Here is a 22,851-nt window from a genome sequence, read left to right on the forward strand (position 1 = left end):
AGACTTTGGTTGCAAACACCTGAAGGGCTCATAGCTTTAAAATTCTACAAAGTGCACGGCCGCTTACTTCTGTCACCGAAGAACAGTCACGCCTCGCTGGCTTGCATTGTGTTTCAGTGCGTTAATATTCTAACAGTGACTTTAACCAGGCCTGTGCTGTGAACGCAATGTGTCCTTTGCTATTATTTCAGACCATGGTCAAGTTAAGGCTGGGATCTCAAGGGTTAACACGGTGTTGAGCCGGTGGTCACCAAGGCCCTCTTCTTCCTGAAAAATCAAGTCGCAGCCAGGCCCTGAGCCTCCTGCACATGCAGCTGTCGGGAGCTGGCTCCTGTGGCCTCCTGGCTGGACCCCTGGGTTTGGTTTGGTTCGGTTCGTTCAGATCTTGAGTCAGGCCACCACAACCCCTGCTCCGGATCCTCTGCTCTCCGGCCTCCATCTGCGTTACAGCTGTCAGGACGAGGGCAGGATAATCCAGCCAAGACAGGGGCTGCGACTCGGGAAGCTGGGCCACGGTCTTGCAACCTCAGCGAAGTCTCGGGTCCTACAATCTTAAAGCCATGGAAGAGAATCAAGTTGCATAGGGGTGAGCTGCCAAGGATGCCCGGCGGAGGCGAGGACCCCAGAGGTGCCGTTACCCCGAGGAGAAGGGTTGGGACGCCCTGCCGAGGGGCTCCCGCCAGAGGAGGGTTCGCAGCAATGCTGGCAGCGCAGTCAGTAGTCGGACTCTCCCTGTCCGAGCACGAGATTCACGAGGCCATTCAAGTTTTCTCACACACAGAAATGTTCTTAAAGTCCTGAAGTCAGTCCTCTCTGATCCTGGGTTCCCGTCGCGGGGAGCACGCACTTCCCGTCAACAGGCACCCAGCTGCCACTCGGACACAAGACGCACAACCTGCAGGGGCCATCAGCGGCAAGAGACAGGGCAAGACCAGAGGCCCGTCAAGTACGTTAGACATAGTCATTCCTTTAAATACACAGAAAATTCAAGTAATTTATTTAAAAACTGCTTTAGTTTCATCTTGAAATATATATATATATATATTTGCTGTAGAATGATCATATTGCAGCATGATTCTCATGCATTTCAAAGTACTTTATTTAAAAAACATCAACTTGAGGCAGCAAAAGTATTACAACTATCTGTGTGACGTGCAGGGGCCTCTCTCATCTCAGTAAGCTCAGACTGACCATTTCAGGTAAGAGCAGAAACTGCTTCGGTATAAAGAGATTGTGGTTTGAAAACATTTCCAGATAGCTGCAGCATTTGACGACTGTACTTCCCCGAGTTTTGCTTATTTGCCGAAATCAGAAATACCACGCGGAGCCCTCTGGGAAGCGGGCCTTTCTCTGTCTCAGATGGACACTTGCTTCTCTTTGCACCTGTTCCAATTCCAGCATCGAGCAGGTGTGCAGGGAGGAAGTCACGGAGTTCCAACAGGTTCCAGCATGTGGGTCCCCTTTGAGGTGGGGAAGGAGACCCTGGTGCACCCACACGCTGCCTGTTCTGGGGCCGCTGCCCCACACACACTCGAGGTAGCCTTGCGCCAGGACTTGGGAGGCAGCGCCCGCCTGGAGCTCTGCGCTCAGGCTGCCCCAGCAAATGGTTTACAGACTAAGCAAAGTGCAATGAAAGAGTCAACACTTCTGGAGGGTCTGGAGGGGCCGCCTGGCCTCCTGGGAGAGTGCTTCAGACTAGACGGTCGGGGTCCCCTGTCTGGATGTAGACACGCACTGGGTAGCTCATCTGAGAGTTCGTGTCCTGCCCTGGCCCACCCCCCGGGCAGGGGGTCTGGAACCCACCCTTGCAAATTGCTGTCTCCTGCCCAAGGCCTGCCTCCTCCCAGCTTTGGTGTGTGGCCACAACCACTGGCTGCTGCCCAAGAACAGGGTTACCCTGGGCACAATTTGTCAAACTCTCTGAGGAAAAGAGATGCTGTTTTTCTAAGAAAACCACAATTGTGGAAAAAAAAATTTTTTTTTCTAAAATAATCATAAAGAAAAATACTCTCCAATAGCTGCAGCACCAACAAATGTGATGAGATCTGACAGACGTCCAAATACCTAAAAGGCATCGACAGAGGAAAATTGATAAAAACACTTTAGTCGCTGACTACACTACTATTATCTGAAGTATTCAGAAAAGATATAGCAGAGGACGTCAGCTTTTGTTTTCAATTATAATTTTAGAAATGCAAAATCTTATTTTTTCTAAATTGCTTATTGTCTATATTGTAAATGTTTTATACGTTAAAAACATGCAGAATAATATACCTGCAGAATAAAAGACAGAGTTGAAATTAAAGAGCTTTTTCAATTAAAAAAATATTTCAAATGATTTTTTAATTGTTGAAAAAGTAATTAGTGGGTATTTTTGCCTAGTAGCTCAAACCTACCCTATGCCTACTAAATTTTGACTATGCTGTGGGAAGAAACTCTGGTTTGTGCCGCCGCGTCTGCAACAGGGAAGTGGACTGCCCTGCAGGGCCTCTGCTCCCACCTGCGGCCGGACCCCCACCCCGCCCGCCAGCCTGGACGGATGTGTGTAAATGGGAGTGTGGCTCAGACCACGGACTCCGTCTCCACCAGTCCTTGCGGGCCTTCCTTCCGCGTGAGCTTCAGGATGGTGGGCTTCTCGCTGCCCCCGCCAGCCCCGCCTTCGCCGGCTGGCTGGGAGGACAGCACTTTCTGCTCTTCCTTGGCCTCCTCCGACACCTCAGGATAGATCACCAGGAACGTGGCGGTCAGGAAGCCCAGGAAAGAGCCCACAGAGGCCACCATGGGGATGACACGGACAGTCCCCACGGCGTCAACCACACCCCCGAGGGCCGACGCCACCAGGATCTGGGAGATGTAGACCTGGCAGGAGAGGATGGCGCAGTCGATGCCGAAGCCTCGCTTGGAGTTCCCAGGGCTGTGGTGCACATACTGCGGGAGAAGAGAACACAGGGCATGAGCAGCCGTGGAGACGTTAATCGTCATCCAACATTTCAGTGGTGTGAGTATTAACCTAGAAGTCTGGAAACAAGACTTAAATCTTCTGCTGAGCTTCTTGGCAACCACTCCTGCCTAAGTCTCCCCCAGCCCCCAACTCCTGCCCAGCAGCATGCAGGCAACAAAGGCAAAGTTCTAGATCACAGGAGAGGATAGGAGTGAAAGCAACTTCATCGACCCAGTCAGGACATGTGCTCCCAGGAGCCTGGCCTCCAGCCCAAGGAGTGGTGGTAGGTTGAGACAGGGCGATCCCCTTGCCCTCGTGGTCTCTGGCTGGGGCTGGAGGGCAGGGGTGCTCTAGCCCATGCTGATGCTTCCAACAGCATCACTGCAGGTGACCACATGCAACAGAGCAGCTGCATCCATGGCAATAGTGAGCAGCTTTGTGTTTATAGAACGAAGATACAAATGAAAACTGGTGTATACTACTGTTATAAGACACAGGATTTTGCCATGAAAGTGGATTTAGAAAAAAGAAAAAAAAAAGACACAGGATTTATCAGACAACATTGTCAAAGGACATGACTTTATCCTGGAGATTATGAAAAAAAAGGTCAATTCAACAAGAAGATAAAAAACAAAGCAATTCTAAATGTGCACACCTACATTTATTGTACAACAGTCACAGTGGGTGATTTTAATATACCTTTCATAAAGTAAGTAGACAAAAAGCAGTAAAAGAATAGAGGATTTAAGCAATCAATAAACTTGACCTAATTTACACAGACATAGCACAAAGTGCAGAACACACATTCTTTTCAAGTGCATACGGAACATTTATCAACACATGATATACTGGGCCATGAAGGAAGTCTCAGTTAATTTTAAGGGCAGAAATCATATGGAATATGTTCCCTGACCACTGAGGACAATGGAAAAATCCCCAAATGTTAGAAATTCATCAACATACTTCTAAACAATTCATGGTTCAAAAAAGAAACCACAACAAAAAATTCAAAAAATCTTTGAAGTGATTGAAAACACAATATATTAAAATTTGTAGAGCACAGCTAAAGGTGTGCACAGAGGGAAATTACTAGCCTCAAATGCAAACATTAGGCTGAAAAAGTAAGAAATGAGAAACAGCAAATGAAACCACGAGATAATAGAAGGTAGGAGACAGTAAAGAGCAGTAATTAATACAATGTGAAGCAAACATACACCAGAGAGGCTTGAGAATACCAAAAGTTCTTTGAAAACAAAACTGATAAACTCTCAGATAACTAATATCAGGAATGAGAAAGATGATATCACCCAGTGGTCAGGGAACATATTCCATATGATTTCTGCCCTTAGGTTTTATTATATTAGATCATAAGAGAATACTGTGAACAATTTAATGCCAATACATCTGAAAGGTCAGAAAAAAAATGCCCAAATTCCCAGAAAAATATAAGTTAAGTATCAGACTTCACAGTAAGATATCAAGTACTTCCCTTCCGAGTTAGAAAGAGCAAACACACTGTCACTGCTTCTATTCAATATCAGATTGGAGGTTCTAGCCATTGCAAGAAGGCAAAGAAAATAAATAAAATGTATTAAGGATTAGAAGAGAAGAAATAAAACTCCCTTACACAGATGATGTGGTTGTATATGCAGAAGGTTCCCTAAGAATCTACAGATGACCTATGAGAATTAACAACAGAAGGATATATCATATTCATGGGTAGAAAGGCTTGGTACTACAAAGTTATTAACTGTCTCCAATTGATCTTGATTAAAAAGGCTAGAAGGTGAGTCTAACGTTTAGATGAAAAATAAATGGTTGAGAAGATCCAAGACAATCTTGAAGAACAAAGCTAACAGACTTACACTACCAAGTTTCAAGACCTTTTATAAAACTACTTTAATTAAGACAGTGTAACATTTGTCCAAGAGCAGACATGGAAGCGAACAGAGAGCAGAAACACGGGAACATAGACACCTGCTGTATGATGAAGATGACACTGCAGAGTGGGGTGGGGGTGGGGTGAGAGCAGACGATCTTTGCAGGGAGTGGTGCTGGACATGTGGACGTCCACATGTGGGGAAAAAAATAAGAGTCCTGATGCTCTGCCTCAAACCACACACAATCTATTCCACGTAGACCGTCAGTGAAGACTCTGCAAGCAGGCGTGACAGACGGCACGGGGCTGGTGAATGCTCAAGGCAGTGTCGGCTGTAATGGCCCCTCCTTGGCCCCACACTGCCCATCAAAACAGCATGGACCTATACACCGTGCCGTGCAGCGGGTGTGAAAATGCATGAAGTCCTGCCACCAGCAAGCACACAAGTGGGCCACAGGGAATGGAGCCACACTGCAGCCGGAGTTCAGAAACAGGCAAGAGTTGCAGACGGTGTAGGAGGGAGGCGGGAGGGGGCGTGTGGGGGCTTCTGGGCCCTGACACTGTTCTTTCTGGTCAGGGTTGGTTTTATAAGTGTATTCTTCCTTCCAATTTGATAGTTACGTTAGACTTCAATTAAAAAGTTTATTTGAAAACCAATGCTGCTATTCAGATGTTACTGCTCTATCTGGTATGCACCTATTTAGTAAATTTGCTTTAATACTCATGTAAAGAGATTGGAAGAATAAACATAGACTAGGTCTGGGAAGAGAGAGACAGGGCCTTTTGGTTTTGTTCCCTTTCTCTTTGAAAGTTCAGAGTGGTCAGGGTGAGAGCTGCGGTCTGCCCCAGCACCTGGCTACTGAGAATTTGAGACGAGACTCATCTGAGCTGAGCTGCACGTGCAAAACAAACACTGAACACCAAAGACTTGGCGGGAATGTGAAACATCTCAATTCTTTTTTATATCGAGTACATGTTGGAATAGTAATGTTTCAGATATATTGGGTTAAATAAAAGATGCTACTAAAATTGATTTCACCAGCCTCTCTCCCTTTCAAACGTGGCTACCAGGAGGTGTGAACACACTGGGTGGCGCTCACCCCATCGACTGGACGGAGCTGGTCTACAGCCTCCCTCCCCCACGGGGGATGTGACCACAACTGCATCGAGGGGACTGGACTGGCAGGGGCAGCCTCCAGCTCCCCAGTCGAGACCCAGTGAAGTGCGCCTGCCTCTGGAAACCTCTAAGCAGGTGGTAGGCGGGCCCAGGGGCTGAAGGAGAAGACATTTTGTGGCCAGGGACAGACCGGGGGCAGGTGGCAGCTCTGTTGGATTCATCAGGGGCCGTTTCAGAAGTGAGGACTGAGGGGGACAACATGTGTCTTGAATGTCCACCCATGAAGTGCTGAGCTGTGTCGCCCGCCCACCCCGGCCCCCCGGCAGACGCACCTCCTTGATCTCATGGTAGTGCCCCAGCAGGGCGTAAGGGCAGTAGGAGATGCTCATGGAGACCACGCCCATGGTGCTGATGGTGACCATGGCGATGTAGACATTGGGGAACATGGCCATCACAGCCGTGCCGACGGAGAAGCCCAGCGTCCCCAGCACGTAGATCACCCTGACACTCAGGTCGTAGTTGTCCAGGTACTTCTGTAGCAGGGCTGCAGAGAGGGCCACAGGGAGGGGACAGTAACCAAGCTGCTCATTCTTGTCAGGCTCCCTCTACGACCCCTTCCACTCCCTCCCTTCTCCCAAGCCCCTACCTCCTCGGGCTGAACCTGGGCCCACTCAGGCACAGACAAGTGTCACCTCCTCTTGGCTCTGCCTGCCACCACACAGTCCTGGAGGGCACAGCTGCACGTGTTCCCAGAACACACTTGCAGCTCACGGCCCTTCCTGGTCCCAGACCCCATAACCCGGCCCTTCCTGCAGCATCCAGGGGCCTCCCTGACCTGCCAGGACGCTGATCCACGCCCACTCGGCAGCCTTCTCTGGCCCTAGGCCAGGATGACCTCATCTGAAGCGGGTGGCACCAGGCAGTCCTGCCTCAGGAACACGTGCTGTCACTGGTTACTCTCACGGGTCCCTCTCTGGTCTCCCCTCACCCTTCCTGCCCTGGTAGCTCAGATGCCACCTCCTCTGGGAGGGTGCTCTGCCGAGAATTTCTCTCCCAAAATTCTTCTGTTAAAGCGGTGACAACATTGTTTATTGGCATGCTGGCTGCCCGAGGGCGCTGACCCTGGTCATCCTCAGATCTAGCCTGGCTAAAATGAAGCTGGCTTTCTCCTCCACGGCTCAGAGGGCAGGCAGGCGAGCCCGGCCCACACGCAACCTGTGACCATGGTTACGCCCAGTTCTAGACGGTGAGCCTGGGTGTGCTGCTCCCGGGACTGAAGCCTGGCACCCTGGCCGCACCCTTCAGGACACAGCTGCGCCTGTGGGCAGGGGCCTCCTACCCATGGCAGATGGGACCTGCTCCTCCCACCACTCCGATTGCCGGCTGAGCTCCGGGAAGGGTCAGTTCTTCATCCATCTTTGTGGATGGCCTGGGCAGGGCCAGGACAGCATGTCCAAACAGAGGCACCACGAGTGTTGGGCAGCGTCACCGGATGGCACAAGCAGGGCAGCCTCCAGGGGGTCTCAGACTCCCTACTCCTGGGGTCAGCCTGCAGCAACCTTTCTGCTAAGATGAGGAGACACGAGAACCAGGGCTTCTCCCCAAGGGGCGGCCCCATTCAGGCAGAGGCCAGGGTCTGACTGACACCTCCACCTTCCAAGGCACAGGGTTCCCTCGTGTTTCCAGTCGCTAAGTGATCTCCAGGGCGTGACACTTTACCTGACTGGAGGACTCTTACCTGAGCAAATAGCACCGGTAGCAGCGTAAATGACCAGGCCCCAGCAGCCCATCTTGACCCCAGCATTGTAGGCATGCCAGGCTGTGGAGTTGGAGGGGGCCTGTTCCGGAAGGAGAACAGGGTTTAGGAGGGTGTTTTACATTTCAGTTACAGACAAGTGATTTACTTTAAGAGAAGTGATAAACGCTCCAGGAGCAGAGTCAACCCCACGCCTAGGTCAGATCTGGAAAATCGTTTTTAATATCCTGTAGTCCACAGATGTCTGGGAGGTGACTCTGCCAACCTCCTCAACAAGAGGTGAGGTCTGTGCCCCCAACCCTCAAATCTGGGCTGGTCTGCACTTGTACAAGCGACTCTCCTGCAACCCCTACCTTGGCCCCCTCCGAGCCGCCACAGGCAGCAGCTCAGATGAGATGCGAAAGGGGAGGGGCTGCGTGGGGACAGGAGGCCTGAGGCCACCTCAGCCCTCGTGGCAAACGCAGCCATAGGTGTGAGCCTGGCTGATACCACGGGAGCAGAAGAGCCAGCTGCTGAGTCTGGTCATTATCTTACCCAGTGACACCCTGTTCAGACTTGAGTTTAGCACTTGGCACTCATAGCTGCTCACCACGGACCCCACCGCACACCCCTGTCTGCAGCTCACACGACAGCCCCTGCCCGCATCAACGGAGGTGCGCCCTAACCGCTGCCTGCAGCATGTCTCCCACCCGCACACCCGGGCAGCGCGTGGTGGTGGAAGAGTCCCCAGCGCTCTCAGTGCACCACGCTGTCACCACTGCCCAGGCTGGGGGAGGGAGGGCCACCCCACCCAGCTTACAGAAGTGGGAACCCTGCTCAGGTGCTGGGCACTCACCTTGGGGTCCCCTTCAAAGATGACCTGGCCCATGAAGTCGGTGTAGAACACGGCTTCGGCGATGACGGAGAACCAGGTGAGCAGGTGGCAGATGCACAGCCGCAGCAGCTCCCTGGGCATCTTCAGCATGGACAGCCACAGCAGGCGCACGGTGGTCTCGCTCTCCCCCTCCTCGCTCTCCGTGTCCCCGCTGGAGTTGGTGGCCCCGCTCTGGTTCCTGTGCCGGCACCGCTGCCGCTGCCGCTTCTGCATGTCGTACAGGTCGCTCATGCTGCGGGACGGCTTGATCAGGACCACGGCGTTGGCCCGCCGGTAGCGGTAGCAATGGGACGCGATTTTGCCGTAGTAGGAGAAGGTGCTGGAGGCTTGCCGGCGGAACATGTGCCTCCGCCGCCTCATGGAGCCAGACGTGGCTGAGGCCTTCATGTCCACTCTGCTGTAGCCGCTGAGGACATCTTTTGGGGGGGAGCCACTTCCGTTTGGGACTTTAGCTTCGTTCAAGTGATTATCAAGCAAGGTCTCATCCTCCTTGGCAGCTTCCCTGAGGAATGTGGCCAGGCGGGGCAGCTTGGCCTTGGCCAGCTCCTGGCTGGTGCTGCATGGAGTGGCGGGGTAGGAGGCGTCGTGGAAGATGGAGGGCTCGATGTCGTGCAGGAAGAGCAGCTCGGGCTCCATGTCCAGTGTGGCGTCCGGCATGTGCAGCACAGAGTCGCTCTTGCTCCGCACGATGTCCACGTCGAGATAGTCCAGGGGCAGCTCGTGCTCCGACTGCACCTCATCGGGGAACGTGGGCACGGCGCCGTACTGCTCGCCCCCGTCCAGGGCGCCGAGGCGGGTGGTGGCGGGGTGGGCGCAGCCCAGCTTGGCGGGCAGGGCATCCTCCTCGGCGCTGCGCTCCTGCTGTGGGTTGTACTGCTCCTCCTCGATGCTGAAGAGGTGCAGGGCCACAGACACCGTGAACACGATGGCGGCAAAGAAGAAGAGCACCTGGTTCTGCGTCCTGAACCAGTCGCCCAGGAAGGTCTGCGTCCAGTCCAGCCCGCCCAGCACGTAGCCCACGGCCCCGCCCAGGCCTGCGGGAGGGAGAAGCACCAGTGAGCAGGCGGGGCAGCTCTGGAAGGGCTTCGCCCTCCTACGGGGGCAGGGCCGCACTCAGTCAGGACACAAGTTTCGGGGAGGAGAAGGGAAACGGTAGGAAAACAAAACAAGAACCTCCACCTTCCCCCAGGCTGGATGATTCTCGCCTGACAGACTTTCTGCTTAATAAATTAAGGGCAGACTAACACCAGGATGGGACACAAGGCACCCCCAATACATGCCTCTCTGTACTGAATGCCACTCCTAAGCTTCACCCACTGGACGTGGAAACTGCAGGCTGAAGGGCCCATCCACCTGGCGAGCACGCCACCCAGGCACGCCTGGGCCCACTCCCCCCTCGCAGATCCTCAGTCCTCTGGTCTTGCTCAGTGGCAAGGAGGGGACACCCCTGGTTACCTTCCAGCCCTAAGACCCCAGCCCTGCCACGCCTGCCAGTTTGCACGGGAGCCGCGCACGGAGGGACGGAGTGCACATGATGCGCAGTGCTGGCCTCAGGAGGGAGGACCGGCGGTCGTCCCCAGCCACCCTGCCCAGGCCGTGCTTTACCGGCAGAGAAGGCGTGGATGTTGAGGGCCATGTCCTGCTCCTCGCTGTCCACCACGTCCAGCAGATAGGCACGGATGGGCCCCTCGGTCGCATCGGCGCTGAAATCCAGGACCACCACCCCCAGCACTGTGAGGACAATGCCGATGGGCTGCCGGCCGGGGACATCGCCGAGGGCCAAACCTGCAGGGAGCACAGGGGAGGCCGTCAGACCTGCACGCCGGCCGGCTCAGGCTCCTGAAAGCAAACTGTCACCTGAAGGGAGACGGCCCAGGAAACCACGCCAGCCCCGTCCACACCAGGAAGACAACAAGATCCTTTGCCTTGGACTCTGGGTCAAGAAAGTGGGTTCTGCTTTTCCTATTCCTGTGGTTTGCAGGGTTATTTGTTCTCCCTGTTCACGCTAGCAGTTCACGGGACGTCCAAAAGCTCATCAGCCTTTACGTTTTTAAAACAGAAAAGGGGCGAATGGTCCTTTCTAGCCCCACTACCACAAAGAGGATGACGGCTGTGTTGGGAGCACTAACTTGGCGTCCGCACGTGGGAGCGCAGCCATGCACGCTACTTGAGGGAATTAACCTTGGGAGGGCAACGCTGGCGACACTCCAAGGTCAGGCTCACCCAAGATGTCCGGCCACCCCTGGGCCCACTGCGTGGTACCCTGGAGAAGTCTAGATCTGAAAGGAAATGACGCCCAGAATCCCAGGAGTTTTTCCAGCCAGTCCTCTGAGCAGCTGGGCTCCAGGAGACGTGGCTCTGAAGAGCAAGACGCAAGTGGCCTCGCCTCACCTGTGGGTCCTCTTGGAATGGGGCATGAGCACCTGAAAGCAGCTGTCCTCACACACCACATATCACCTGCCGCAGGTGAGTCTGCCCCAGGTGTGAACTCAGAGGTCACATTACGAATCCTGATGGGCGAACTGAAACCTAGGTCTCCATCTACCGCCAGTGAGGCAAGTGGTGCCCTCGTGACAAAGGTCAGAGCAGTGGGGGCTGCGGGCTGGGACCCAGGCCCCCCCCAAAGTGCTGTGAAGAGTCTTCACACAGACACACCATCCTGCAGGAGCGCAGGAAAGGGGCTTTCTGCCCAGGAGCGCCCTGCTGGCCGTCTCAGACCACGGGCACGAGACAGTGCCCATGTCGGGGTTGGAACTCCCCTCTCGGCACTGGGGTCACACTGGGCAGGGCCACCCCAAGGATACAGCCTTGAGAAAGCCCCATCATTCTCTCTGCACCTCAGTAAGAGTGGGGGGGAGGCAGTGCGGTGCTCTCAGCTGACGCAGACGGCTGAGAGAGCCAGCCGGACCGTGCCTGGCAGGTGCCGGGGAAGCAGCACCCCAGAATTCTGAATCAGAGGCACCAGCTGGCTGGAAGAGACCTCCCCGCACAAGGCCACACAAGGGGTGTCACTCAGGAAGGTGACCTTGGGCAGGGATGGGCAGGGGACAAAGCCTGCCCACAGCTCCAACCGCCCCCACCCAGGCCTCTGAGAAGTGAACAATGCTCGCCATGCAGAGAAGGGTTTCTGGGGCTTCCCTTCCTGAACGCTCCAACAACCCGACTTCCATCTGAATGGACGCAGACCTGGGGCCAGTTCCTCTATTTCAGAACAGAGCAAGTTCCTGCCTCTCGAAAAGTTGCTGCCAGAAAATAACGTTTTGTTTTTAACAATTTTGATGGATGCCCTCAGGGCAAAAAATATTTTCCCACATACAGTTGCTTTCACTAAGAACAAAACAACAAAAAAGGGCAAAGCAAAACATGAGCACATGAAACAAAAAAATATCAAACTAGGTTCTGGACATTTTCAATACCAAGTCTAAGAAAAGGAGAACAAAAAAAGAAAAGATAATTTCTGAAATAATGCTGGAAACAGGACGTGGTGTCAGATACGCATTAAAAACAAATGATCACAACAGGAAGCGTTTCCCTGTGAACAGGTCCCCCCGGCGTTCCCACGTGGGGCCAGCTCCAGCGCTGCCAAGAGGGCCTGCGGGGTGGTCACCGCCAAGCGGCCCCCGGAGGCCCCAGCCCCAGCGACTGACCAACACACGTCTGAGTGAGTGAAGAGGCACCCGGGTCAGGACCTGCCGTTCGCATGTTTGGATCCACAGCGTGGCAGAGACACACTTACCGATGGCAGAGCCGTTAAGGAAAAGTGCAACACCGAAGAGAACACCCACACACAGGGCGAGGATGAAAGGTCGCCGGCGGCCCCAGCTCAGAGTGCACCGGTCACTTGCAGACCCAATGAGAGGCGTGCAGATGAGGCCAAGGACGGGGCTCAGGAACCAGGTGAGGCTGTAGTACTGCTCCGGAAGGCCTGCAAGGACACAAGGACCGTCACACACGCAAGTGCCACACGCCGGCCGGGCTCCAGAAGCACCAGACAATGGGTACTTCTGTGTGATCTCAGGGCAGACTTTCTGTTTCCTGCAACTCCGAGTGATCTGAAATCAGCCAGACCCTAACTGGTAGGCATCAGGTGGCCAGGACACGCGCACGCCTGGAGGGCACCTGGCCCAGGGCTGCACACAGGAGGCTGAGACTCCTCCATACTGGTGCTGGCAAGGGCCTCAGGGCGCGGCTGAAGACCCCCTCTCGGGCAGCAGGCCTGGGGCCACCATCCCTTGACACAGATGGTAGACACCAAGAGAGGGGACAGAAACAGCAGCTTCAGAGAGCTACCAAGATTCCACAACTTCTGGATCTCACTGGCTGGAAACGTGCCACAGCGGGTCCCACAGAAGGTCCACACAGCCAACACGGGGCTCTATTACCCCAGCAGTGGCTGCTCTGAGTGGCCACTAAGCAGGGCTGGGGGTGGCACAAGGGTGTGTCTAGCTGCAGCCAAGGTGTCGCAGCTTCGCTCACCAGTCACTCTCACACTGAACCTTCCTAACTGCCCAGGGAGGCAGGGGTGACTGTGCCTGTTTTACAGATGGGGAACCTGAAGCTCAGAGAGGTTAGGTAACCTGCCCTAGGCCACACAGCTAGAAAGTGGTAGCACAGGATTTAACCCAGCGATGCCTCATTTCAAACTCTATGTTGCTGCCCCCCATCTACACACTGCCTCCCTATCACACAACCCCGGATGCCCACCAGCAGCTGGACGAATAAACGATGACTAACAATGACAGCCAGCCACACGCTGGAGTACCACACTGCAACCAGACTGCACAAGCTGCAGCCACGGCAACAGCGTGGCTGAATGTCGCTCCCAATGTGAAGGGAGGCGGCCAGACACAGGCAAGCACATGCTGAGTGATGCCCACTATGTGACGTCCATGGGCACATTAAGGAACCTCTGCTGTTGCAGTCGCGGGCTGGTGGCCCTCGGGAGGGGCAGTGACTGGAGGGACGTGTGCCCTCGATCTGGATGGTTGCCTCACATCGTCACTTGCTGACACTTATCCAGTGGGAGACAGGCTCTGTGCACCTGTCCATGTCGTACTTCAATAAAACACTGACTTAAAGAATAAAGGTGCTTTGGCGCGCCAGCAATTCATCTGGCCAGTGTTCTATGCTGCCAAAGGCGCTGAGAAGTGGAATGTTGTGTTGAACTAGTAAGAAAAACAAACTTGTGTGGGAGGAGGAAATCGTTTTCAAAGGAGGAGGGAAGCGCCTTTCAAAATCAGTGCTAATGTGCCCATTAAAATATTTATGCATCAGCTGGGAATGCAAGGTGTTTGCTTTGACCTTTACACCACGCAGAGCTTCAGGAAGGTTGAGTTTTACTCCTATTTGAAGTCAGCAGAAGTACTGATGTTTCAGGAAACGAGCAGTTTGCTGAGTGTGTTCCTCTGCACGGGCTGGGACTTGCACGGCAGGCGCAGGGTCCTCGCCTTTCGCCACAGGTTGTGCAAAGAGGAAAGCAACGGCTGCCGTGGGCCGCAGCGACCTGCCCACATTTAATAATATATGATATATGTTATTAATACATATTAATATATAGCTATTTCTCAGAAACGGCTCTTTATCAAAACTATTTAGCACGTCCAACAGTGGAAATCTCGGAAAGACGGGAAAGCATTATTTCTCTAGCACACACAGACTCCCAGTCTTGTTGGTTTTTCATATGTGTCACAACTTTACCAGTAAGTGCCAGCAAGCCTGGGGATCGGTGGCTCCTTGCGGGGCTGCAGCACATGTGTGCAGCACGCCTCCCTGCTGGAGGCTGTCCTTGGGTCCTGGCCCCCACAGGGGAGGGTCTCCTGTAGCACCTCACCTATTCTAACCTCCTTGCCTGGGGCACCCCCTCCTGCCACTGCTCAAACTCCTTGGGCGGGGCTGTCATCCACCCAGGAGGCGCCCACGCCCCTCCTGCTCCCCTGCCCACGGTGCCTGCCTGCCCTGGGCACCCCAGCTCCTGCATTTCCCACCCTGTATGAGGCCGCCTGTGCTCCCGAGGGACTGTGCCTCCCTGGAGGGCCCCACCCCAGTCTGGTGCCTCATGGGACCTGGGACCCACAGAGAGCGCAAATGCTTGTCGACCTGACCCAAACCACTTTACTATTTTCAGAATTTCTCCTGCCATTTTGAAAAATCTGATTTTTCATCTGATATCAATTCCCTTAAGGAGAAGAATTTTCTTTAGTTTCTTTAGCATTTCTTACAGAGCTGATCTGCTGAAGGGAAATGCTCTTAGGTTTTTTTTCCGAAACCTCTTTATTACTCTTTTATTCTTAAAGAATATTTTTGCTGGATCCAGAATTCCAGATTAATTCTCCCCACCCCAGGACTTTGAAGATGTAGGCCCACTATCTTCCGGACGCTACTGTTTCTGAAAAGGCCGCTGAAGTCATTCACGTGACTGCTCCCTTGTAGGAAACATATCTTTGTCTCTCTGGCCACTTTCAAGATGGTCTCCGCATTGTTGGTTTTCAGCAGTTTGACTGTGACGAGCCTAAGTAAGGGTTTCTTTACATTTACCCTGCTTGGGGTTCCCTGGGCTTCATGAATCTGTAGATTTATGGCTTTCGCCACATTTAGGAAAAATTCAGTTATGTCTGACTTCAGAGACGGTTATGCCCATTCTCTATTTCCTCTCTCCTGGGATCCAGTCACACACACGGGGACCTTCTGATACTGTCCCTCTGTTTCTTTGTTCTCTCTGGTCTTCGGATTAGATAATTTCTACTGATTAATCTTTAAGTCCACTGACTCTGTCTTCTGTCATCTCCAATCTGTTCTGAATCCCACCTGGTTAATTTTTTATCTCAGATATTGTATTTTTCAGATCTAAATTTCCATGTGGTTCTCTTTCTGTAGCTTCTATTTCTCTGCTGGCGTTTCCTACTTTTCATTATGAGCGTGTTTCCCTTTACGTCCTTGAGCCTGGCTGTGTATGTCTGTCTGATGATTCCAACATGAGCCATCGCCTTGGGGGGTCATTCTCCATTGCTTCCTTTTTTCTCTGGAGCAAGGGTCACCTTTTCTTTCCTTTGTAAAAATCGTCTAGTAATACTGACTTGTATCCTACCCGTAGTGAGTGATGTGTTACAGGGTTTCTCCTTTCCTTCACAGCCCCTTGACGTGTGTTGATATTTTTATTTAACAGATAGTTAACCTGGCTGGACTTGAATTAAAAAAAACTCTGTCTTCCTGCAGTGGCAGAGACAGAAATCTCTGTTCAACTCTCTTTTAGCTTTTGTTGAGCTGCTGGAAATCTGTCCGATAAATGCATATTTCGGGGATTGGCCAGAGATAGCAGAGTTTATACACGGGGTTTGATTCTAATTCTTCCCTGAGGTTCTTTGAGACAGTAAGAGTGCAGGAATCTGTCCAAGCTTCAGCCACCCTGCGTGGCATCAACTAAGGCCAGCCTGCAGGTTGAAGGCTGTGGAAAGCGAGAAACCTGCCATGCCTGCCCCTCCTTCCAGCTGTCTGCCTCCCTCCAGACCCCCATTTCCTTGCTGCTGTCCAGTGCTCCAGGCAGTTGTTTTGACATTCTACCTGGAATCCGGAACCTTCACTGCAGAAAGGTTGTTCTGCACGAGCTATTGGCAGGGTCTGAATGGCTACGTGAGTCATTATTTCTCTTGATCCTCATAACAGCTCTGCCAGACAGATGGCATTGGTTTCCCTGTACAAGATGTCGTAATCGGCTGCTTTCTGCCTGGCTTTGTCACCTGGAAGCTCCTGAGAAAGGGGCCATGCATGCCTTGTTCCCTGCTAGATCTCCAGTAGGAATGCAAAAGCCACCTACTGAACCAAAGCATCTCGTTTGGCAACTTGCCAGCTTGTGCTGCGCCCCATGCTGCCCTGCCTGTCCGCAGTGGGCTCACCATGCAGGAGGGTAGAGGGCGGCACAGGCCATGTGACGGGTGTGGGAGGGGGTGAGCTGCAGCCACTGGCACAGTCCAGAGGGTAGGCTGCAGCTCGCTGGTGCAGGGGACAGCTTCCCACGTCCCTCTGAGGACAACTGATGCAACTCACAGAGCACGGCTGCATCTCATTTGATCCCTGGACACCCAGTGAGGCCTGTGTCGTTATCCCCACTTCACTGGTGAGGAAATGAAAGCTCAGAGAAGAGGCTTGCTCACACGATGGTCCCCCCCTCTGCCTGGGTGCAGCCACCTTCCGCTTCACCTGTCTCTCTGCTCCTGGCACCATGGCCAGGCAGAAGGGCCGTATGAGTCCTACTGGGGTCTGAAGGTGGGAGCTGACACCTCTACCCCAAAGTCCCTGCCGCCCTGCAGGATGGAGGCACTTGCAGTCAGCTGGGAGCGGGGGAGGGACAAGGCAGAGTGGGCTGGCGGAGGGCGAGCTGGAATCAGGGAATGGGGTACAGACAAGATCCCCCCGCCCCACCCCGAGACCTCCACAGGCAGGCGCTGCACCAAGTGCCTCTCTGTCTGTAATGATTCTGATCTGCCGCGCTCACTGGTAGAAGCTCCAGCCTCAACTTCTGCCTCTCTAATGGGTGGCAGATCAATAAGGCAGAGAGGAAATCACAAGGCTGAAGTTGGTCCTTGAAGATTCGCCAGCTTGTCTGGACGGGCACAGACAGTGCTAAGCGCTTCCTTCTACGTCAGTCACTGCTGCTGCAACCAAGCACTCAGAGGCCACAGGGCCAAGTCACGAAAGACCCACCTGTCCGTAACTATTCTCTAACTTACGCAACAATGTGCCAGGCTGTGTGTCAGCTGGGACAGCCGTGTGGAAGGGACTCTACACAGTGAGGAGGAAGAGATGCTCCTTTGAAAACAAGGCCACGCACCACCCAGAGGAGAGGAGCCATGGGCAGAGCAGGGGCCTGGCGTGGCCCCAGGAGAGCTCCCCGTCCACAGACACACAGAAGGCATCCCGAGCGGTCAGCTGCCCCAGCACCTCAGCCACACCACACAACAGCCAGTGCAGGGGAACAGCCTTGCTCCGCTCCGGCACTTCATAGGCTGACGGGGCGGCTCAGGAAGCAGCGTTTACACTCCTGGGTGCTGCGGCACCTGCTGGCAAGCGTGTGCCTCTTGGAAGGTGCTGCTGCTGCTCTGAGAAGTTGCAACGCGCAGGGAAGACGGATGCACAGACAAGACCACGGCTTAGTGCGCTCACCCAGCGTGCCAGAGTCTTGAAGTTCAAATGCAGCACCCTGAGTGGTGCGTATGCCTCTGCGTAGGCTGGAAAGGCTGCCCACCCCAGCAGCTTCTTCCCAGTGAGTCTTGGTCCCCGCCCGAGACCTCCACAGGCACCACACCCACGAGTGCCCCTGTCTATAATGACTCAGATCTGGCCAGGAAGGCCTGAGGGGTGACTGTAGGCAGAGGTCACAGAAAGGAGCCGGGACATTTCGTCATTCCTTCATGAGGACAGCCAAGCAATTGAAATGGAATGGTCACATAATTTAAGTATGAATTCAGAAATGGGTCTTTCTGCTTGTCCAGAAAGACACCATCAAGAGGCAGCACTCACTGCCCTGAGCTCTGGCTGGGTCTCGGAAAGGCGAGGACAGACTGCAGGTGAGGGACGAAGCCCACCTGCCACAAAGGAAAAATGCTGACCATACACAGACCAGCCACAGAGAGGCTTCTAACCTCTGCGGACAAGAGGAGAGAGGGCACGGGGTGGTGGTGGAGCGGCTGCCCCACCCAGCTCAGACCCTCGGTGGTCCTGTGGACACCTCTCCACCTCTGCCCCACCAGCCCCCCTAGAGCTCCAGCCTGCACGAGCACCATGTGCTGTCACAGTGAGAGGGCGTCTTCCCCCAGTTACGGTCCATGTGGCTTCCCTGCACCCCCTACCACCGGCTCCACCTACTGTGGACTGGGTCCTGCCTGCAGCTCGCCCCTGAAACTGTCCTTGAGGTCACCAGTGCCACCTACCTGCCTACACAGCCAGTCTTTATTTCCTGGGCTTGGCCCTGAGCCCCTCAAGGGCAGAGAGTGCTGGCACAACCACCGGCCCACCTGGCGTTGTGCCTGGCGTGAGGCAGACACTCTGACCAGGCGCTGTGTGAAGATGCTACTGCATAGGGATTCCTGGGGCTGCTCACCCTCCCCCGACCCCGCACTGCCCTGGGGCATCCCCAGTGCCCTGCTCACCTAAGTGGCAGGTGCTGGCTGGCTCCACAACCCACAGCCCTCCCCCGCCCCAGCTCAGGCTCCCACAGCCACCTGGCCCTGCCCTGCTCACGCCTGTGACTCCTGACACCTGTCTCTCCTCCCGTGTTGCCCCCAGCCCTGGGTTAGGCCTCCCAATCTCCTCTCCGATCCCCATTAATTCAGCCCTGTGCCCACCTTGCCCTGAGACGCGCAGGAAGCCTCTTCAAAGCACACAGCTGCCGTGGACTTGGGTGCTTAGAGGCCTTCAATGGCTCTTCCTGGCCTGGTATCGTGATTTTAGCTTTAAAACTCGGGGTGGTGGGGTGCTGGGTGGAACCTGCTGCCCGGCCTCAGCGAGACTCTGGCCAGGTCCAACAGCCTCGGGCTCCCTTTGTCCATCTGCCCCCGCCCCTCGGACACCCAAGGCCTCTGTACCAGGACTGGCACCCCGTGCGTTCCAAGACAACCCGGGGAAGGTGCCCAGCGGTCCAGACTCCACAGCGGGGGGTGTCACCTGCGCCGACTTCCCCTTCCCTGCAGCTGCTGTGAGAATCACGCGCATCCCCCCAGTCAGGACGCCCCCTCAATGCTGATGTGTAAGCTCAGGGTGACTGGGGTGAGCTTGCGCTCCACTGTAGTGAAATGTCCTCCCTAGTAGGCAGGTGCCTACGCTCTGACCTTGCAGGCGAGGAAACTGAGGCACAGGCCACAGAGCAACCATGCGGTAGAGCAGGGCCTAGGTCCACAGGCTGTGCCCCCAACCAGCAGACCACGTGTGCCTGAGGCCTGGCTGCTCTGCAGGCTCCTCTGCGCTCAGCAACTCGGGGACATGTGCCCAGTGGCCGCCCCACACTCTCTCCCTGGAAGGGGTGCACCTAGCAGGACAGCTATGCCCCACGACAGCCACAGGGTACGTGGCTGGGGTAAGCAGGGCAGGGGGCTGTGAGGCATGCCTGGGGGTTCACATAGGCTGTAGAGGCCACCAGCTAGTCAGGCCAAGGAGGAAGGACGAGCCCAAGAGGGTAAACGGGACCAGCAGGGGTCTTTGTCCCTGACCTGCCTGAAAGTACAATCTAGGTGGCAAAGAAAGGTCAAGCCCATCAGGATATCAGGCCTCTGTCTCAATCCCCTGCACCTGAGCTAACAAGTCACAGTCATGGGACAGAGGCTGCACGGGTGCCCACAGTGCTGGGCTGCAGGCACAGCCCCGAGTAGCAAGGCGACAGCTCTTTGTTGAAGCAGGCTAGTGGGAAAAATCACCCTCTTCCAGCCCTGTGGCAGGGGCTGGGGGCACCCCGAGGCAGTGGGAACTTGTCTCCCCGCCGCGGCCAGGGCTGCCACAGGGACGCCTCGGACATGGCATTTCCCAGCAAGGCTCCAAACAAACACGACGCTGGTCCCAGTAAATAACGTTTGTTTTTTTCCCAGGCAAGAGTTGAACAACAATGGTGGGACCAGGAAGGCTCCCCGTTCACAGGAAACACTGTGTCACTGCTCGGCCGCGGGCTGTGTGAGGTCACGGCGACGCTGGGGTCACGTGCGGGCTTATGTTCACAGCCGTGTGTGACAAACTGGTACTTCTGTGGTAGGGGGCGGGGAGAACGGGAAAGCTGCCTATAAATGTTTAACAAAAGACCTGAAACGGGAATAGGAACTCACATTCTTTCTCTCAATAGACAAAGCCTCCGCGTCAAGACATGTTTGTATTCTCAGACAAAATCTCATGATAACCTTAAATGCAGGAGCATGAGTTCCTCGTGGGAAATGCTTAACACCCTTAGGTGACCTCTGATGAGTTAAAGTGGATGAAGTGGCCGCGCGAAGGGCCACAGCCGAGAAAAGAGCGGGTGCCGCCATGGGTCGGGTGCGCAAGGCTCAGCCACCTGTGCGTGGTGAGGCCCCAAGGGCGGGGGCTCCCACTCTAGGGCTCCCTGGCAATGGGGCTCTGCCCGGGGTTGGGGGGGGAGCTGCAAGGAACATTCCAGAATCAGCAGAGCCATGGGAAGGTGGGAAGGAGGGATGACAAAGGAGGAAGCAAGTCCAGTACTTTCTCTGGGCTGCACTTCCAGCAGGTCCTGGCGGCCAAGGTGAAGGGGATTGGGGCTGCCACCAGCTGCCGCCACACAGGCCACCTCTGCACCCCCACCTGTGGCCCACCAGCCCCTTCCCAGAGGTCCAGGGATGACTCCAGAACCGTGTGCAGGTCAAGTTGGGGGCTGCAAAGGGGTCTGGACATGAGACAGGCCCTGGGGCTCCTCTCTGGGCTTTCCCGGGAGGAACCGGAACCTGAGACACGGGATGTGCCCGCAGGCTGCTGCTCCAGGGAGGGCCGGGCTGCCCGTCACTTCCCTCAGCATCAGAGGGGGAGTCCTCGGGGGCTGAGTCCTGAGGGGCAGCTGTGTGGTGCTAACAGGTGCCCTGAGGCTGGGTTCCTCCATGCTAAGTGCTCCCTGCGTGTGGACTGAGGGGAGGGTAGCCATGAAGGGGCCGGTGCTTACCACACCACATCAGACTGAATGATTGTGGATGGAGACAACAGTTTTGAAATGGCAGGTTTCAAACTTACTGACTGCACCATTAGGTTGGCCCTGAGGCTGGGCTTGGTTTCCAGTGACTAAGTGGCCCAGCCCCACCCACCCTGCACCTCTGGGGGGGGCCTCAGTCACACAGCTAGATGCACTTGGCCAGACCCAAGCAGGACACTGACCCTCCAGAAAGCCAGGGGGAATCTTCTGCTTCTCTGCTGTCCCAGCGCTGGCCTGATGCCCAGCTCTCGGGGATCTTTCCTCGCCCGCTGGCCCCCAGGAACGTGGCCTGCTGCGGGCTGAAACGTCGGTTGCTCTCTGCCCTATTAACACAACCGCCCATCCTCATGGTTCTTTAAAACAGACGTTGCAACAAGAAAACATCTTCGCGATGACAAAGTGATGTTATCGTAGTTGTACGAGCAATTGTACGACTCTCGGCTCAAGATTCTAGGAGCTTCCTGGAGAGCACAAAGTGCACGGCATGCCCCGTAGCCCCTGCCTAAACTCAAGGGCCAAAGTCAGCCACACCCTTGCCTGCCCCTCACAGCTGCGTGGGTTCCTCAGTCCCACAAGCCAACAGCTGCCCAGGCCTTGCAGAAGAGGAAGGAAAGTTCTTCAAATTCAACACATCCAGAACCTGTCTCTTCATCTGCTGCCCCACATTTAGACTTCATTTGGGGTCGCCCAACTCAGAGAAAAGACTCCAGCATCCAGCACTCATGCGGCAGGACCCCATGGTCACGCATGGCCAGGTGTTCTTGGCCTTACTGGCTACTCGTCCCCAGCTGGCACTTGTCTCCATAGCTCCTCCCGACCACAAAGCTTTTGCACACATTGCTGCCTATGCATGAAGCACTGTTCCTTCTCCCCTTGACCTGGTACCTGGTTAACTCCTTGGTGCCCTTAAAAGAGCAGCACTTTTACAAGTAGAGGTATATTTGCACACAGCAGGCTTCCAACTGTCCCCTGCTTCCTCCCTGTCCCTCCACAACCCACCCACCACCTTACAGCCAGAGTTATCATCAAAAAACCTAAATGAGAGGATGTCCCTGTACTGCTTACGCCTGCCATGACTTCTGGTGCCCTTGGATAAAGTCCAACCTCCTGCCCACCACCTGCAAGGCCCTACCCTACTCACTGGCTGGGTCAGCCTATGCCAGACCTCTTCTCCCTCCCCCGCAGGCTCCCACTTCCCGCCTGCACCCCCCACTCCGTTCCTAGAAAATGCTGAGCTCATACCCAGCTCAGGACGTCAGCCACAGCCAGCCTCTGTGTGGCAGCCCCACCTGGCCATCTTGGCAGGGGTGAATCCCTGTCCTATGGATATCCCCTCCCCCAGCACCGATCACCATCTCAACCGATCCTGCTCATTTGTCTGCTTTCTTACTGTCTCTTGAGCATCGCAGAAGGTTCTCAACAAACCCTCGGTAAGTGACAAGCTCCCACCAGACCCATCCTCTGTGGCAGAGACCACACCAGCCTCTCTAGCAGGTACGTGGGCCTGACAACAGACCTGCTGGGTGAGTGTCACAGCAGCTTCCAGACCAGGAGACCCGCCAGACCCTCCTGCGGCAGCACCTCCCTCACAGGTAGGCCCTGCAAGTGGCAGAGGCC

At 54.9% G+C, this 22,851-nt stretch overlaps 1 protein-coding gene across 1 annotated transcript in view; it reads right to left on the minus strand.

Annotated features, from left to right (window-relative positions):
* Positions 1 to 2,391: 2,391 nt before the first annotated feature.
* Positions 2,392 to 22,851, minus strand: part of SLC45A4 (solute carrier family 45, member 4) — a 44,419-nt gene continuing 23,959 nt past the window's right edge. Inside the window, exons 2-7 of the mRNA XM_012647938.1 lie at positions 12,304 to 12,492; positions 10,173 to 10,352; positions 8,529 to 9,601; positions 7,676 to 7,775; positions 6,270 to 6,481; positions 2,392 to 2,928 (exon numbers count right to left, since the gene is read on the minus strand). Of these exons, the coding sequence (XP_012503392.1) occupies positions 2,563 to 2,928; positions 6,270 to 6,481; positions 7,676 to 7,775; positions 8,529 to 9,601; positions 10,173 to 10,352; positions 12,304 to 12,492 (2,120 nt within the window). The 3' untranslated portion in view covers positions 2,392 to 2,562. The remainder of the gene's footprint in view (positions 2,929 to 6,269; positions 6,482 to 7,675; positions 7,776 to 8,528; positions 9,602 to 10,172; positions 10,353 to 12,303; positions 12,493 to 22,851) is intronic.

This window comes from Propithecus coquereli, unplaced genomic scaffold (assembly GCF_000956105.1).
Source record: "Propithecus coquereli isolate 6110/MARCELLA unplaced genomic scaffold, Pcoq_1.0 Scaffold28, whole genome shotgun sequence".
Lineage (NCBI taxonomy): Eukaryota > Metazoa > Chordata > Mammalia > Primates > Indriidae > Propithecus > Propithecus coquereli.